We start from the raw sequence: 17865 nt of genomic DNA, 5'->3' as shown, positions 1-17865 counted from the left end.
GAGGTGAGTGAGTTCATATGGTGGTTGTAGAGATTGCTGGCTTTTCAGAGGACAGTGTCAGGAGGAGAGTACCAGTTCTACCTTACTTATACAAGTTTTTTTTGATTGGTATGGTAGATAGTTGTGGTTTCTTTCCATTACGGTGATATCTTGAGACATCTTCGTTCTATCATGATGAGACAGTCTTAGACCTTGCATAGTTGTGATGTAAGATATGTGGAAAAGAGTCAGAGTCAAAAACATCACTGTACTGTACATGATGAGTGATTAGATAATGATAAAGGACATGCCAGGATTTAAAGGAATGCAGTGTCACAACAACTACTTTCATGTAAGGGCTCCTAAGGGCCCGTACACACTGCAGGAGATTGGGTCCGAGATTGCTGTCGCCGACATTTTTTGGCGCTCGCCGACAAAACCTCCCGATCTGACGCAGATCGGCCTTTGATCTGCGAGATAATGCTCGCTCTGTGTGAAAGGTTCCGCGAGACGATGTGGCCGCGATTATCCGCTCTGCGACGGCTTTCCGACCGTTTTCAGATAACTACCATGTTAGATATTCAGCTCTGTCCCAGACAGGAGATCGGACAGTATCATACATTATGAAAGGGTCTGCGAGGAGATCCACGCTACAGCCAATGGGTACATACACACATGATGGTATACCGTCCGTAAGACGGGCGGAAGTCCCATACACACCCATGTTATCGCGACCGTTCTTCCGGTTTTAAACTTAACATGGGTGTGTATGGGACTTCCGCCCGTCTATCCCATCCCATCCCATCATGTGTGTATGCACCCAATGAGAGCACATTACAGCCACCGTGGCCAGGGGAGCGTCGCTGGATCTGACCACAACAAACAGTCCCTACCGCAATATTACCGTCCAGTCCTGTATTAAGTTAACATTATAAAACAAAATGAGAGAGTGAGCGAGCCTGGTGGTGGGCTGTTTATTTTAGAGGAATTGTACAGAGAGAGAGAGAGAGAGAGACAGACAGACAGAGAGTGAGAGCAAGAGCGAGCTCTGTGTGTGTGTGTGTGTGTGTGTGTGTGTGTGTGAGTGTGCAGCATGTGCACGCTGTTATGAACAGCGTTGCCAGATGTTGCGAGAGAAATAAGCAACCAGGTCTATGAAAACAAGCCCAAGAAAAGGCCACTTGAGCACTTTAAACCTATTTACAAATACATTGGATATTTGAAAATAGCCGATCTACAAGCTCACAACGCGTCGCAGCTATTTTCAAATAAAAATCTTGAGAAAATTGTGGAATATTTTCCAAATCCACACAAATCTTGTATGGGGGTCAGTGATGGCACAACATATTTACAGAAGGGGGGTCTGCGGACAAATACATATTATGTGTTGTTTAAACCACTGGTTTAAACAACATTAGGAAACAAGGCCAAATAAGCAACTACACAAATAAGCCCAAAAAATGCACCCCGCAACAACCAATATTTACAATCAACTCTACAGAAAAACAAGCCCAAAGTCGCTTATAATAAGCGGACATGGCAACGCTGTCACTGACGGCTTCTGCGCACTTGACTGCGAGAGAGGGAGAGAGAGAGAGAGAGAGAGAGAAAGAGCGAGAGAGGGGGGAGAGGGAGAGGGGCATATCACGGGATACGTCGATTAAAATGAATTGGAATAAACTCAAATGTATGTATTGGGTCTGACTCTGGAGATAGCATCCTAGTGAACTATCCTACAGTGTGTCAGCCCTTGTCGGGGATCAATCCTGTTGTGAAGACCACAACGATATTATGACAGCCGATTTCAAGAAATAAACTCCTGCAGTGTGTTATGCTTAACGATCAGATAACCCCCCAAGCACTTTAAGGTCCTGCAATGTGTACCTGCCTTAACTCTATTCACAGGTGAGCAAATGTATAAGCTGGAGGTCTGATGGTGATTGTGGACCCCAGGCTGTGGATCAAGGGTTTCCACTGATTATGATTGTGGAGTGTTATTATTGTTATATATTGTTATTTTTGGAAACTTTGAAACACTTTCTCTCAACGGTGAAAATCTTTTCCAACAAGCTTTACTACAGTTCTGCCCTCCTTTGCTTTTGTAGCAAATGGGTCCTTCTGAACAGATCTATTTTTTATCTTTTTCTACAATTTAATTGTCTGACCACACCACATATGGATCCATTGTCTAACCGATTTAGACTATGAGGCCGATTCTAAAAATGCGTTCTAGATCCTGACCTAAGTTTTCTGAAAAACTTCAAATATTTGTTCCAAAATCACAAAAAGTGTATGTTGCTATATACTGTACATAGCAACAGGAACCCAAAAATGGGTGCCCGTCTTGAAAGGTATTGTCACAAATAGGAGTTCCCGCCCAAAATAGGTTAAACACACATTTTGCTATTTTCAGGGAATTAAGGTAGCTATTATCAAACATTACTTCTAGCTGTCTTGTCCTCACCTGATGCAATCATGTACAGTACCATGTACAATACCGCAAATCTCCTGAAACATATTAATGAGCATAATAATGAGCATCCTGACACATTATTCAAACCAATTTGAATTCAAAGATTAGATTGTTAATATTCAGTATGTTTTTACATTATCACGAAAAGAAATATATGGACAATATTTTTTTATTTTTTCAAAAGAAATACAATAAAATTAAATGGGTCACGGACATAGACATGTCTTGCCACGGACATGTTTGTCCGTGTACGGTCATGTTGGTGACCCCTGGAGCTAACTGAGCTTGTAGATCAGCAAATTTTAGGCAAAGAGGGGATAGACGTAGATGCTAGCAGAACTAGTATAGAGCCCCTGGGATTTAAGTGGTTAATTTAACTCTGAGATTTTGGGCCCTTATGAGTACATTTTCACACTCTCACAGTGAAATTAAATAGTAAAGTAAAATAAAGTCCAGCTCCACCATTGAACATTTGTATTCCACCCTGAAAACTCACCTTTTTCTCTATTGCTTTTAGCTCAGTCTGAGGGCAACTAACTCATTGTCTGTTTTGACCACTGAATGTAATTAACTTTTGTGTTTAAATTGCACTGCTTTTTATGTTTCTAACTGTACCGGATTTTATGGGGTCTATATGATTTTATTTTGAATGGAAAACACTTCTTTTGCTTTTAAATGTGCTATACAAATAAAGGTGACTTGACTTGACTTGACTAGACTAACACTGTAAATATGTGACAAAGTGACTGGGTTGACTTGTAACAGCATGTCTTTGTTACTTTTGCAGGTGGATCATTGTCCTGGTCATCTCTGTGCAACAGACCAATGCAGTGAGTGATTTAAAAATGTTACAAATCTTCACTTATACCCTTTGCCAGTGAAATAAAATATCAACCCCACCATGTGCCAATTTTGTTAAACACATGAACCTTAGCATCCCTATTCTAGGGCTAACATTCAGTGAAAAAACGGATCTACAAACTAGGACAAACGGGAGGACGCCTAGTATAGAGCCCTTGGGAATCCGCTAAACTAAGTATAGGGTTTAAGTTACTGTAAGCTGAACATATTTGAAATAGCTTTTCAATATTTTGGCAAAGATTTGTCACTCAAATTACATATTACATAGGCCTATTGTGAGAATTATGAGTGATTTGAATTGATATATTTAGCTGATATTTTCCCAAGCAAATTAGTAATCATTAATACACTAAAATGTAATTTGAATGATAACATTAAGAAATAATGTATACATAATACAGTACTGTCTGTCTGTCTGTCTATCTATCTATCTATCTATCTATCTATCTATCTATCTATCTATCTATCTATCTATCTATCTATCTATATATCTATCTATCTATCTATCTATCTATCTATCTATCTATCTATCTATCTATCTATCTATCTATCTATCTATCTATCTATCTATCTATCTATCTGTCTATCTAGTATCTATCTAGTATCTATCTAGTATCTATCTATCTATCTATCTATCTATCTATCTATCTATCTATCTATCTATCTATCTAGTATCTATCTAGTATCTATCTATCTATCTATCTATCTATCTATCTATCTATCTATCTAGTATCTATCTATCTATCTGTCTATCTAGTATCTATCTAGTATCTATCTAGTATCTATCTATCTATCTATCTATCTATCTATCTATCTATCTATCTATCTATCTATCTATCTATCTATCTGTCTGTCTATCTATCTAGTATCTATCTAGTATCTATCTAGTATCTATCTAGTATCTATCTAGTATCTATCTATCTATCTATCTATCTATCTAAAGCAGGTATAGCTTTGCCTTTTTTGAAATATGGTTTGGTCTGTTGCTGATGCTGTTATCCAGAATACATTATCAGAGAAGGTTTAGTGCTTTACTTTATCACACTTCAAATAGGACACATGGCTGTTCATGAACAGATTGAACTATTCATAGATCACAACTGTTCAAGCAACACATTTTCACTCTCAAGTCATGCTATAGTGACAAGTTGAGGAAAGTCTGACCATGTGTCACCCATTTGACGCGATGGGGTCTCCTATTGTGTCATTTTCAACACTCACATTTAAACATTGAAAACAAGGCAGGCAGGCGCACCGCCAGAGGCGGACTTGAGGCCTTGAGCCCGTGAGGCACCCTTGAGCAAGCCATTAGCTGAGCTTCCGTCCGCTTCTGCCGACTCTGCATCGTTGGAGTTGCATACTGATAGGCAGAGAATCATAAATCATCATAATCATCATGTCGGGTGTGAGAATGCGTTGAAATACTAATACAGCATGAATTACTACTGTATAGTATGCAATGTATTAACTATTTGTCATTTGTTTGGAGTACTACGGTTTTATTTACATTGGTGGAATGAAATTCTCTATCAGAAGTAAACATTCCAATTGATTAAGACAAGATAACTAACACCTGGCACAGTGTGTGTGTGTGTGTGTGTGTGTGTGTGTGTGTGTGTGTGTGTGTGTGTGTGTGTGTGTGCGTGTGCGTGTGCGTGTGCGTGTGCGCGTGCGCGTGCGCGTGCGTGTGCGTGTGCGTGTGTGTGTGAGTGCGTGTGCGTGTGCGTGTGTGTGTGTGTGTGAAATACTTTTTGCTTTTACAACATACAGTAGGCTACTGCATGCAACATATCCTACACCTAACCTAAACAATGTTGGCATGCATTATAATTCACATGGACAGTGTCAAGGATTTCCCATGAGGGACTGGGACACATCAGAAGAATCTTTAGGTATTTTTTTGCAGATGTACAGTATATCCTGACATCACAAACCCTCCTCTCCACTCCATACAGTAGCAGTCTCAAGTTACTATGATCTCTCTGGTGCTCTTGATGACCTTTTGCCGTTTTGTTTTTACACCCAGGAACTTATTTTCCCCACACAGACACTAACGTCCATGTCCTCTGCAGCCCCAAGTCATGCAGTGCACATCGCCTCTTTCACATATGAACTCTGGAAAATGTCCCAGGGGTCATGTCAGGACATTGTCCGGCTTTGCCCTTTCACGCATGTAGTACGTAACAGGAGAATGTCCGTGTCAGTCACATCACTGTAAATAGTTAGATTTAGGCGGGCGGATGTGTCTGTGACTCTGTGTAGACGCTCACGTTCGCTACTTCCACTTAACAGTGTGAGGGTCAAATTAAATTGTATTTATCCATTCCTTCCACAGAACGTGACAGATGTGAAAATAAAATATGAAATGATTATGATTAGGAATTGAATGCATGATATGCAGTCTCCTATTGACGCACCCATGCACATCAAACAGTTATAAGGACTTTAAAGATCAATCAACCCATTATTGATTTTGTAAGTGTATTTCACATGTTTAAATGTTTATAATAAAGGTGTAAAGGGGGAAGTTTTAGTTTTAGCCAGAAGGTTCATGCTATGAAAGACAGTTGGTGGACACAGTGAGTAATAATATTCCTATTCATTGCATAGAGAAAGCTGTGGTAAATTCAGTGCAATTCAGTGCAATTCCTGGCATGAACGTGGATGATGTCTGTAGTGGTGAACAAGAATTTTAACAGTAGCCGTGTCCAGGAATCTTTTGCTTCTTGGTTTACATTGACCCTGCTGCTGTGCAATATGCACTGTTACAAGGAGACCTGCCAATGTTCTCACCTCTTACTGTGTTCTCACAATTGCGAAATGCAGTGCCTTGCAATGGCCTCTTCAAGCTAGAACCATTAAGGGATTAACCAATTGTTGTGTGATGTGTTGGTTTCTGAAAGATGGAGGACACACATGAGAATGTGGGTCCGGTCTATCAGCAGATGTCCAATAAGCCCCCCTTCCTCGCCAGTGTAAACTCACAGACATCTAAATATTTAGTAATCTTCAGCAAAACATTGGTCAGTGTTTGTGAAACAGGCGCTGTAAAAAAGAAAAAGAAAAAAAAGAAGACCTGTACAGTTCCGCAGCACTTATCCCACACTCGTTTCACGTGCAATGCAGGGAATTCCCGGAGTCTGGAGTTGAGGGATCGCACAAAATGTGTGTGAAGGCATCGAGAGATAAGCTATACTCACAGGTGCCTTCACCTCTGTCTCCTCGGTCAGATATCTCATTATGCACCGTTGTCTACATGAGAATAGGCCTAATCATTGGTTTAAACCTTATCTGGCCTCTGCCTCCCAGTCCAATCTGCAGCAGGAGCTGTGTGAATTCTTAGGAATATCTGAACCTCGCCCTACTCCCTGATGTCCTCTGTGAAGTGAAATAGTCTTATAATAATCCCTTCTCTGCTAAAAAAGGGGCATTCAGGGTGCAATCAATGTGGAAGGTGGATAGTTTATACCAGTGGTTTTCAAACTTTTATTTGAGCCCAAAAGCACACACCAAAGGGCAAGTCAAAATCTAAAGTTACACCTGTGTTCATATCCATGCAAAATCATCACTTTGTAAATGTACATTTTGTTATTGACTGCCAAATAAAAAGTTTAACCGCTTAACCCCTAATTCATACTTTAACAAATAGTGAAAATAGCCAATCTGCAATGATATGCTAAAAATAGGGAGGCCAGGTTGAAATATAGTTAAAATATATATTGTTTTAGTGTATAAAATGTGTATGTATTGGGAAATGAGTGCACAGTGCACACATTTTGTATAGTTAACTTATATACATGTACTGTATATATTGCAATAATAATGTGTGGTTGTCACAAAATCTTAAGGCACATCTGGACTTGTCACATGGCACAACACTGTTTGGGACAGTGTTTGGGACAGTGTGTGTGTGTCCGTCCACACACACACACACACGCACGCGCACGCACACACACACACACACACACACACACACACACACACACACACACACACACAAACACACACACACACACACACACACACTTCTTTCTACAGCGTGTTGATATGTCAGTCAGTCATTATATATTTTCTCTCTGTGTGTTCTTGCAGGGGGATGTACAGGTCCCGTGTGAAGGCAGAGACTGCTCTGAGTGCCGGTGTCTCCCTGCCAAAGGTGCACTGGTACGAACTCTCTCCCTTTATTATTGGGCTTCGCGAAAATAGCAGATCTGCTAGTAAAGCTGCTATTTTTGAAAGATTTTGACAATGTTTAGTACTACCTTTGCACTTTAAGTACAATTTTGAATACAGGACTTTTACTTGTGACAGTATTGTAACAATACGATATTTATATATTGTGGTATTGCTAGTTTTACTTGAGTTAAGAAATCTGAGTACTTCCACCACTGGGTTACAGTAACTTTTATACTATAATGTGGAGCATGTTTTCTTATCCTAAGGCTGGCAGAATGTTTCCAGCGCCCCCTAGAGGGTGAGCACTCAAGACAGAACACATTGAGAATTGTTAGATGAGATTGGATTTGACTTTATTGTACCAGAGGTATATTTGTTTTGACCGCCTGTTCAACATAGAAACACATAAGGAACAGTAGCAAACAACACAAGTCTCCAAAATACACCCATACTTCCTTAAACAAACATGTCAGCGAGGCTGTTTTATTTAATGCTGCAAATTGGCCGAGTGCATAAATCTCCTGCTAAAGCGACTTCAACTGTGCTTTAGTCAATAATTCAATCAACTAAAATGTCACGGTGTCTTTGCATTTCTTACCTAATGCATTTCTACCCTCCTCGCTTCCTTTTACCCTTTTTTTCTTACTCTCTTTCCTTCTCAGTCCTTCCCCTCTTTATTTTGTACTTCCATTATGTTCAGCTTTATAGTTGCTGTAATCAATCTTGTTGAGGCCGGAACAGTCGTAAAATTCAGGCAAGGAGGAAGGAAGGGACTATGTTTTAATTCAAAAGAATCAACCTCTGCAACTGTAATGTGTTCTACCTGAGCTGTCCTCTTTGCAGGGAGCTCCAGGGAAAGGTGGGTCGCAGGGCGCCCAGGGACCGATGGGGCCAAGAGGTCGAGAAGGGGATTTGGGAGAGAAGGGCCGCAGGGGCATAGAGGGATTGCCTGGCCCTGAGGGGAATAAAGGGGACAGGGTAAGTGTGTGTGTGTGTGTGTGTGTGTGTGTGTGTGTGTGTGTGTGTGTGTGTGTGTGTGTGTGTGCGTGCGTGCGTGCGTGTCTACTGTATACACGAGAGACACAAATTGAGCATGCAACAACAGCCAGCAATTAGCTAGGCCCAAGAGTCAGAGTGAATCAGATTAGCAATTTGGGTAGCTCAACACCAAAAAACAGGATTGTCATTGGGATGGATCACTTACTGTATGTACGATCTGTGATCACAGAATTATCTCAGCAAAACATTCTGGCATTATGTCAAAATATATTTAACACCCAAAATCCAAATCTGATCCACTCGGATAGGGAGTCAAAGTTTTGAACTCTTGAGCCCTAGATCAGCTATTTAAGCTGTAATATGACAAAGTATATACTGTTAGGCTTAAGTGGTTAAACTGGTAACATGAATGAATGATGTTCATATTCATTTGAATTGCAGGGATTGACTGGTGTTCCTGGGTTTGTCGGTGCTAATGGCCTTCCAGTAAGTAAGACATTGAATGAGAGTTCTGGTTATTGCTGTAATTATCTCACACAAGGATCCCATCTTATCACATCTTGGACAACTGATTCAGGGTAGTAATAACAAGTAAGACGCGCGAACGCTGGAAGCGAACGCAGCTCGAAAATATTGTGTATTTACGGACTTGTAATCCGTGTTATTTCACTGTGATGGGGAGAGAACATTGACTGTGTGTGTGTGTGTGTGTGTGTGTGTGTGTGTGTGTGTGTGTGTGGGTGTGGGTGTGGGTGTGGGTGTGGGTGTGGGTGTGTGTGTGTGTGTGTGTGTGTTTTGCAGGCTGTGTCTAAATTCCTGCACTCTGGCGCCCTCTGGCCCTCTACTAGGCAGTGCATGCACACAGACACACACACACACACACACACACACACACTCACAAGCCGAGCACGGTTTCATAGTAAGCTCCACTTGCGAAGACGCGCCTCCTTCCGCTGCGTTCGCAATTACATGCAAATGAAACAACGGTAAATTAGAGGTGTGCGTAGTTGAGTTGCATGGCTCATCACCAGATGACAGTGTCCTAAAAGGTGGCGTGAGACGGGCTTTCAAATGCAGTCAGTCTCAGCCTTCTAGGATGGATAGTTCAATGTGTTAAGTGTGATTTATACCTAGATGTGGGCCGGTGTCGTGCGCTGAAAACAGACAAGCTACAAGGTTGTAAATCATCTATTTTTGCCATGCGACACTGGCCTGCAACTAAGTATAAATTAACCCATAAGGGCGCGCTCCCACCGCACTTTTATTTTACCTCTGGGGCAGAATCTGCCAATGCTTTGTCAATGCAAATGCGTGGAGGTAAAATAAAAGTGCGGTGGGAGCGCGCCCTAAGACCTGAGACCGATTCTACGAATGCCTTCTAAATCAGTAGTTCTCACACTTTCAATATTTTTCTAAATATGTTCAAAAATAGCAGATGTACAAGCTTGCAGCGCAGCACAAAGTGACGAGCTGTGAGCTTGTAGATCTGCTATTTTTGAATAGCCAACGCTAGGGCATTAACGAATAGTGATTTATGGTATTCGAATTATTCGACCCAAAAGTATTCGAATAGTCGATTATTCGGTTTGATTATAAAAAATAAAATATATATATATTTTTTGAATAATCGAATAGTGGTTTGATAGTCGAATAGTCGGTTTGATATTCGAATATTCGAATATTCGAATATTCGGCTATTCGGTGAATGCCCTAGCCAACGCAAAAATCTGAGATGCTAACGCTAAAATCTGAGCTTTCCCGGTTTTAATGGAAAGAGTCTTGTGGACCATAAACTTTGACCACCAATTTGCACCATACCGTCTGATATTGAATTAGAAATGTAATATGTGAAGTTTCATGACCTTGTGTTTTGATTTATACAGTGTATTGAGCTATTGCAGACAGAATGACATACCTGTACACATACATCTACAGTATATACACATAGACAGACAGACAGTGACGTCATTACAATTATTTTCACTATCGCCTTGCAGCTCAACTAAAGCCTGATTTATAGGCATATTAGGCATTAGGCATAAAATTGAAAGAGCACTCATAAAACGTGCATTGGTACACAGTAAAACACTGTGTTAATTTAACTCTGAGACCATAAAGATTTATTTTACTCAGTATCCTTTACATCTGTCATTATGTGTGCTGGGTGATCAGATAATCATGAAATGCAGACATGTTTATAGTAAATGCACCCACGATGCAATGGGGACAAAGATAAATGCATACATTTATGATTAATAATTAATAATAACATAATGAATTACATTATTAAATTAACATACAACCAAAGGGAATAAACACTTGCATGCATATCCAACAACCAAGTGCACATGAAATAAAAGTCTATGCTATTAGTCATACAGTCGGTTGACTGGTTCTGTTCAGTTCAGATATCTGACATACACTTGTATTTAAATTACACAACCCCATGTGTTGAGTCAAAGTACCCCAGTAACCCCCACGTCAAATAGTAAGTGAAAGTTGTTCATTCTAATTTCTACTTGAAAATCTAAATATTGGAGTACTTGCTTTTGTATGCAAATATGTATTTTCTTTTTAATGTCATCACATTGCTGTATTTTTGTCCACAGTGCATTTACAGAACCTCTTAACTCATTAAAACCACAGCCTGAATGTAAATACTTGCATGTAGAACCACCAATTATTTGACACAAATTGCCCAAACATCAGCATAAACACTTATTTGATTGCAGAGATGATGTTCATGTGTGGTAAACATCACTTATATTGATTGATTTAGATATGACCACTTTACTTGTTGACAACAAGTTGTTGTCTTTGTGTCACCATAATAATCATGGTCAACACAGCTATGTTGCTTGACTACCAGCAGCCAAACAAGTTAACTTTGTTTACTTCTTTTAACCTGGTGTCCCTGTTTTGGGCATTTCATTATACTGTAGGTGAACATTTTACTTTTTTTTTTTTTTCTTTTTTTTTTTTCTAGAAATCAACAAAAAATCTTTCAAAACATTTCAATAGCGAAAATAGAAAATCTACACGCTCACATGTCGCATCACAGTAGTTTAGGGATTAAGTAGTTAACTCTTACAGTGCAGGAGTGCTATTGGTTGTTGTTGAACTGAACTGTTGAACTGTTGACTTCACATAACAATAACAACAGTCTACTTCTTGGAAATGTAGTGAAAAGTAGGTTATTTATCTTTCAAATGTGTGAAAGTTACCACCCAAAAATATAAACACATGTCAAATACAGATAACCTACTATGATAACAGAGGAGGTAGCCGACTGTTCTGCTGTGTTGATGGTGCAATGCAACCTGAATATGATGTGTCTAGTGCACCCTCTAGTGGATGTATTATGACATAAACTGATCTGGTTCTCTACAAAGGCTTTATGATAACAACAACATCTTTGATGACAGCGTGAGAAGATTAATCTATTTCTAAAAAGTATATTATACTTTATATAATAGCCCCCCCCACACACACACACACACCTATCTTAATCATACAGTCACCAACCATAATAACTTTCAATATTGCAAAAATATTTGTGTATTTGTATTTATGTCAAAGTGCCATTTCACCACCATAACTGTTATAATAATACCACCTCTCATACCTGCTAAAATACCACTCATAACTTTAATTAATACTTAATAATAATACACTCATAATTGTAATAATAACATTCATAACTGTAATATAACACATGCCTGTAATAATGCCACTCATAACTGTAACAATGCCACTTATAACTGTAAAAAAAAATCACTTAGGGCCATCCAGGATCAGGGGGTGAACCTGGATTACCAGGACTGGACGGCTGCAATGGTACAAGGGGGCAACCAGGAGTACCTGGCCGTCTTGGACTGGATGGACACCATGGACCCCAAGTGAGTACAGTACCTTTTATATACCGAGGACCCTCATACACTGTAAATCCTCAGTGTTCATTTAACTCTGAGCGTGTACACATACACATTTGTGTACATTTGTACGCACTTGAAAATGGATTAATTTACTGTGTATTCATTAATCATTCACTCATAGCTGAGACCATTCATCGAAAGAGTGTGTAAGTCTTCTTGAATGACACTTGGAGCTGCTTTCCTTTCTTCCTTCTTAATTTAAAATTAAAGGAGTAGTTCACCCTAAAAAAACGTATTACACACCCCATGAAGCCTTGAATTCATAGAGATTTTTTTGTTTTTGTTGCCTTCCTGAGCCAATAATTTGATGACCGGGTCATCGGTCAATAGGAGACTCAGTAGGAGACTATTTGAGACTCTACCGGTCATCAAATTATTGGCTCAGGAATGCGACAAAAATAAAAACATCTCCATGAGGGTTGTGTAATTGATAGAAAATAAGTCATGTTTTGGGTAAACTACTCCTTTAAAGCAGCACTATGTAACCTTTTTTAATGAATACATTTGAATTTGTCCAATCTGTGTGGTAGAGTATGCTAATACAATATAACTTATTCTATTTAGTCTCCCTGCTCTTCTATTGAGACATTTAGATCGTGTCAAAGGTCATGTCACACCTGATGGTCAAGATTAAATTTATCCCCTGAGCAAGCAGGCAGGCTCTATTAGCTCAATGGTAAAAATGTCAGTGCTTGCGCAGGAAACCGGGTTCAAATCCAGGGTAGAAGAGGAAAGTCGTATAATGCTGCTTTACAAAATAAACAAATGAATGAACACTGTGTCACATGTCAGTATTGCATTTTGTCTTTGTCAGGGATTCCATGGACCTAAAGGGATAAAAGGAGAGCCTTTGTATGACTCAGCCTCGCCAGGCCTTCCTGTGAGTTTCTAGCACTTTGTTGGGATTTCAGCAATAATGATGGCTTGGGTTTCATTCAAAAGTATGTTTTCATTTCAGCATTACATTTCAGCATTAATTCATTCATTAAAAGGGTTAACAGACTCCTCTCTATTGCATTATTGTGTACACAGCCTCTCTCACGCTCTGCATCTGGGTGAGAGTTTTACGACTTAGCAAGGAATGAGTTCTTAGTCCCACTCTGCCAACCACTGTACTTTCCGTGCCACAAATGACATGTCCCAATCTGAATGAATGAATGTATTTGGCGATAAAAAGGAAAGGGCACATCAGCACTTCCACAACCATAGCAGACACAATATCACGAGGATGAAAACGCAATAAAGCCCTAAGGCTTATTTCCGTTGTGGTCCTCTAAAAAAAACACGGTGTGTTTGTGTTATTATGGTGCCTGTCGTGTGTCTATGGCCCTGCACAAACCTGTGTGTTTGTGTTCTTATGCTATGTGTTGGGTTGTGTTGAGTGTCTATGCCTCCGGGCCATAATTACAGATATAATTACTGTAATAATAATTACAGATATAAACAGCCAGATACAGTATATACTATGTGGCTATTTGATTGCTGTGTGATGAACATAATGTACATTCTTCTCCTCGTCGCGTGACCCAACCTGGTTGGGTGTTTGTGTTTTATCAGTATTATATCAAAATGTCATTTCAAAATACAGTCAGGATCAAGAACAGTGAGGGAAGGGCTTCAAAAATGGCCCAAAACTATGAAAGAATATGAAAAAAGGAAGCTCCATAGAGTAGAGTAGAGTAGAGTTTCATTATGGCCAAGGTCCATGTGCACACTTCCATTCAGACACTGCATGATACTGTATGAAGAAGAGGTCAAGGTCAAGTCAAGTTTATTAATATGTCCCAAACTGGGCAATTTATGCTACAGCAGATAATAAGAACTCTAAAACACGGTAAACATGCATAAAAAATAACATAGACATAGACATGGTCACAAGATCCATATAAGAGTACTGTACACCGTGTTTGCGTAGTTATACAGTATGTCTATGTGAAAATATTTTACTGTAATTTTTTCATTTGTTTCCTCTTTAACAGGGAGAACCTGGGATCCGTGGACCACCTGGAACGGAGGTGGGTTTTCCATTTCTCATTTTTATGGGGAAATAGAAATACTGTATATGTAATTTAATAGTGATTAAATCATTGCTTTTAATCTGCCACCCTCAGGTAGAGTCCATTGCAAGCCAGGCTCAGTTGAGCTACAAGTTTGCATGGGATGTTGTGTTGAAACTGGTTTATCTTTTCTGTTTCTTCACACAGGGGTCTCCAGGACGGATTGGGTTAAAGGGTGACATTGGGCCCCCGTCCCGTGACGGGTTTCAGGTGAGAAAAGCTATGCATTGTTTTGTCACATAGATCAGTGATTCTCTATCTGTTGAATTTCAAGAACCCCCAGTTTGATATGCATTAGGCCACAGACCGTCACTCTCAGACGGACTCCCATTTGATACAATTATGGGACCCCAATCTACACTGTGAAATCCTCAGTGTAACAGTGTAAGAATTGAACCAAATGTGTACACTCTCAGAGTTACAGACACATAAGCGTCCATTTGGACCCCTGGTGGTTTTTGGGCCTGACATTGAGAAACAATGACATAGATACCCACTGCTGGAACTGATTGTTTGGAATGCTGAAAAGTCCATGTGGCAATAATAAACAAGTGCTCTGTATGCTGTCCATATAACATATTTATGGCATACATAGTTGAAATCAAATGTGTGCATGTAAAAAAAAATGTAATTGAATCTCAGTTACACCAACATTGTTCTTGTGAGCCACCTTTGTCATTATTGGAGAAGCATTTATAAAGATCACAATTTTTATTTGGCCAAATGAGGGGTAGACGGTCACCACGCTAGGAGGACATGTTCACAAGCAGCCAATAAATTGCAGTAAATTGCTCTGGATTTGGAGCGTCTGCTAAATTGTAAATCGTGTGTGTGTATTTTGTGACTGCAATCTACCTGAATTTTGTTTAGGGTCCGGATGGACTCAAAGGCAAAAGAGGACCACCAGTAAGTTAGCTCTCTTCACGCATAATGTCCACATACACACTGTCCCATGGATGCAACAGCAGACAATCCTCCCACAATCGTACACACACGCGCGCGCGCGTACACACACGCGCGCGCGCGTACACACACACACACACACACACACACACACACACACACACACACACACACACACACACACACACACACACACACACATATGAAAACATGTTAATTGTTTTTCAGGGTGATGCTGGAAGATCATTGGCTGGTGATAACGGTGATGATGTAAGAGACCTTTTGGATGTTAACCAGTGCATAATTCACACCACTGTCTGTCTATTCCTACATTGAGCTGTGCAGTCCATAGTGGGATCACATGCTTCCTCCTTGCATCACTGTCCATCCTTAAATGAATAACATGGCTCCCTGTTAATTTTGACATAAGAAAATAACAGACACAAACGCGTTTCGGCCCTCTGGCCTTCGTCAGCGTATGATACACTGATGAAGGCCAGAGGGCCGAAACACGTTCGTTTGTGTCTTTAAGACTACTGCTGCCGCATTAAAGCTGAAAAACCACTAAAGACTTTTACTTGTGAGTGCAGTTATTTTTTATGTCAGTATTGCTTGGAATCTGCACCCGATTAAGTTCAAAGAGACCTGTGTGTGTCAAAGAGTTCCTGACCTGTGTGGTTGAGCGCACCGAATCTTTAAGTCACTGTTAATTTTAGAATGATTTTAAGGTCCTTTTATTTGCTTTTAAATCTTTAAATGGGCTGGTCCCTCTGTATCTCTCTGGGCTCTTGTACCCCTACACCCCAGTCAGAGCTCTGAGATCTGCTGACATGCTGCTGCTCGTCATGCTCAGAACTAGAAAGAAAAGCAGGGGTGCCTTTTTAAGTCTTTACGTAAGACTCATTTATTTTCTTTGGCTTTTAACTACATCTAAGCCCATCTTATTTATTTAATTCTGTGAATATACTGTAGATGTTTTGTGCTTATGTTGACACTTGACAAACTCGGTTGTTTTAAATGTGCTTTATAAATAAAGTTTGATTTGATTTGATTTGATCATTTAGGGTGAACAGGGACCCCCTGGACGCCCTGGGCGACTAGAGGTCACACAGTTTCCTCCTTCTCCTCTCCCTCCCAAAGGTTTCAAGGTGATGGCCATCGCTTCCTATTACTGTGACTTTATTGATGCACATGAATCCTGATTTATACTTAGACGTACGACGGTGTCGTGTGACGAAAATAGCCAATCTACAAGCTGTGCTTGTAGATCTGCTATTTTCTAAAAAGTTAAAAAAAAATGTAAATGGGTTGAAAGTGGTTATGAAGCATTATCCTGAAGTCTGGTACAGATCAATCTGTGTGTAACTTGCATTCAGAGTAAAGCTTTATGAGCTACCTGCTGAGAAGTATTTATAGCGTGCGTGCGTGCGTGCGTGCGTGCGTGCGTGCGTGTGTGTGAGAGTGAGCGAGAGAAAGTTAAATTGTCTATCATAGAGTCTGAGTGTTCTGAGCCTTTGGTAAATTGTTTGCCAGCTAGTACATAATTCTGCTGATACATATGCATGCTGTTGATTCAAATAGTCTGGTTAAGTTATCTGCTGCAAACAGGAATGCACAGTGTTACACTCAGTACAGCATTGAAAATATTTTTATTTTGAAGGAAGTCATTTTGAGAATGTTTTGTTATGGAAGAAGTTTCAGCTTTATTGAAAGGCGGAGATGTTGCGTTCGTAATATGCTTGTATGCGTTACTGTTTGGTTATGGCATCCAGCCGCTAGAGGCATTGTAGAGTGGAGGAATAGAGAGAGAGAGAGAGAGAGAGAGAATACATGTGAGAGACAAGTAAAGATGGCGGTCCCCTGAATGCATTTGTGTTTGTGATTATTATTAGCACGTATCATTAGAACGTAACACTAATTTAATACTGGCACTTCTCTCGTTCTTTTGTTTGTTTGTTTGTTTGTTTGTTTCTTCATTTGTATTTACCCCCTTTATTCAGGGAGACCAGGGTCCAAGGGGAGAGAGTGGTCCAAAGGGCACACGCGTGAGTTTCAATTAATAAACATTGTGTTGGCGTGCTTGTGTGCGCGCATGTGTGTGTGTGTGTGTGTGTGTGTGTGTGTGTGTGTGTGTGTGTGCGTGTGCGTGTGCGTGTGCGTGTGCGTGCGTGCGTGTGTACAGAGACTGGGATAGAGAGAGAGACAGATGTCTGAGCTGTATATCTATCATTCTAGGGAGGTGATGGAACTTTTCCAGGAATTAAAGGAGAGAAAGGAATGCCTGGTACAGCTGGGAGTCGGGTGAGAAACGTGCACACAGAGACACATGATGCACACACTCAAGCACACACACACACACACGCACACGCACACGCACACGCACACGCACACGCACACGCACACGCACACGCACACACACACACACACACACACACACACACACACACACACACACACACACACACACACACACACACACATA

The 17865-nt window shown here is 40.3% G+C and overlaps 1 protein-coding gene across 1 annotated transcript in view; it reads left to right on the top strand.

Annotated features, from left to right (window-relative positions):
- Positions 1-17865, top strand: part of LOC308094312 (uncharacterized protein) — a 56825-nt gene that overhangs the window by 4706 nt on the left and 34254 nt on the right. Inside the window, exons 3-15 of the mRNA XM_080440882.1 lie at positions 3240-3282; positions 7406-7477; positions 8333-8467; positions 8930-8974; positions 12271-12387; positions 13238-13303; positions 14403-14438; positions 14628-14690; positions 15351-15386; positions 15612-15653; positions 16448-16531; positions 17384-17428; positions 17619-17684. Coding sequence (XP_080297008.1) covers positions 3240-3282; positions 7406-7477; positions 8333-8467; positions 8930-8974; positions 12271-12387; positions 13238-13303; positions 14403-14438; positions 14628-14690; positions 15351-15386; positions 15612-15653; positions 16448-16531; positions 17384-17428; positions 17619-17684 — 850 coding nt within the window. The remainder of the gene's footprint in view (positions 1-3239; positions 3283-7405; positions 7478-8332; positions 8468-8929; positions 8975-12270; positions 12388-13237; positions 13304-14402; positions 14439-14627; positions 14691-15350; positions 15387-15611; positions 15654-16447; positions 16532-17383; positions 17429-17618; positions 17685-17865) is intronic.

Source organism: Gymnoscopelus braueri (assembly GCF_963280865.1).
Source record: "Gymnoscopelus braueri genome assembly, chromosome: 10".
Taxonomy (NCBI): Eukaryota; Metazoa; Chordata; class Actinopteri; order Myctophiformes; family Myctophidae; genus Gymnoscopelus; species Gymnoscopelus braueri.
The sequence above is the reverse complement of the archived record's forward strand: the minus strand, read 5'-3'. Positions and strand labels throughout refer to the sequence as shown.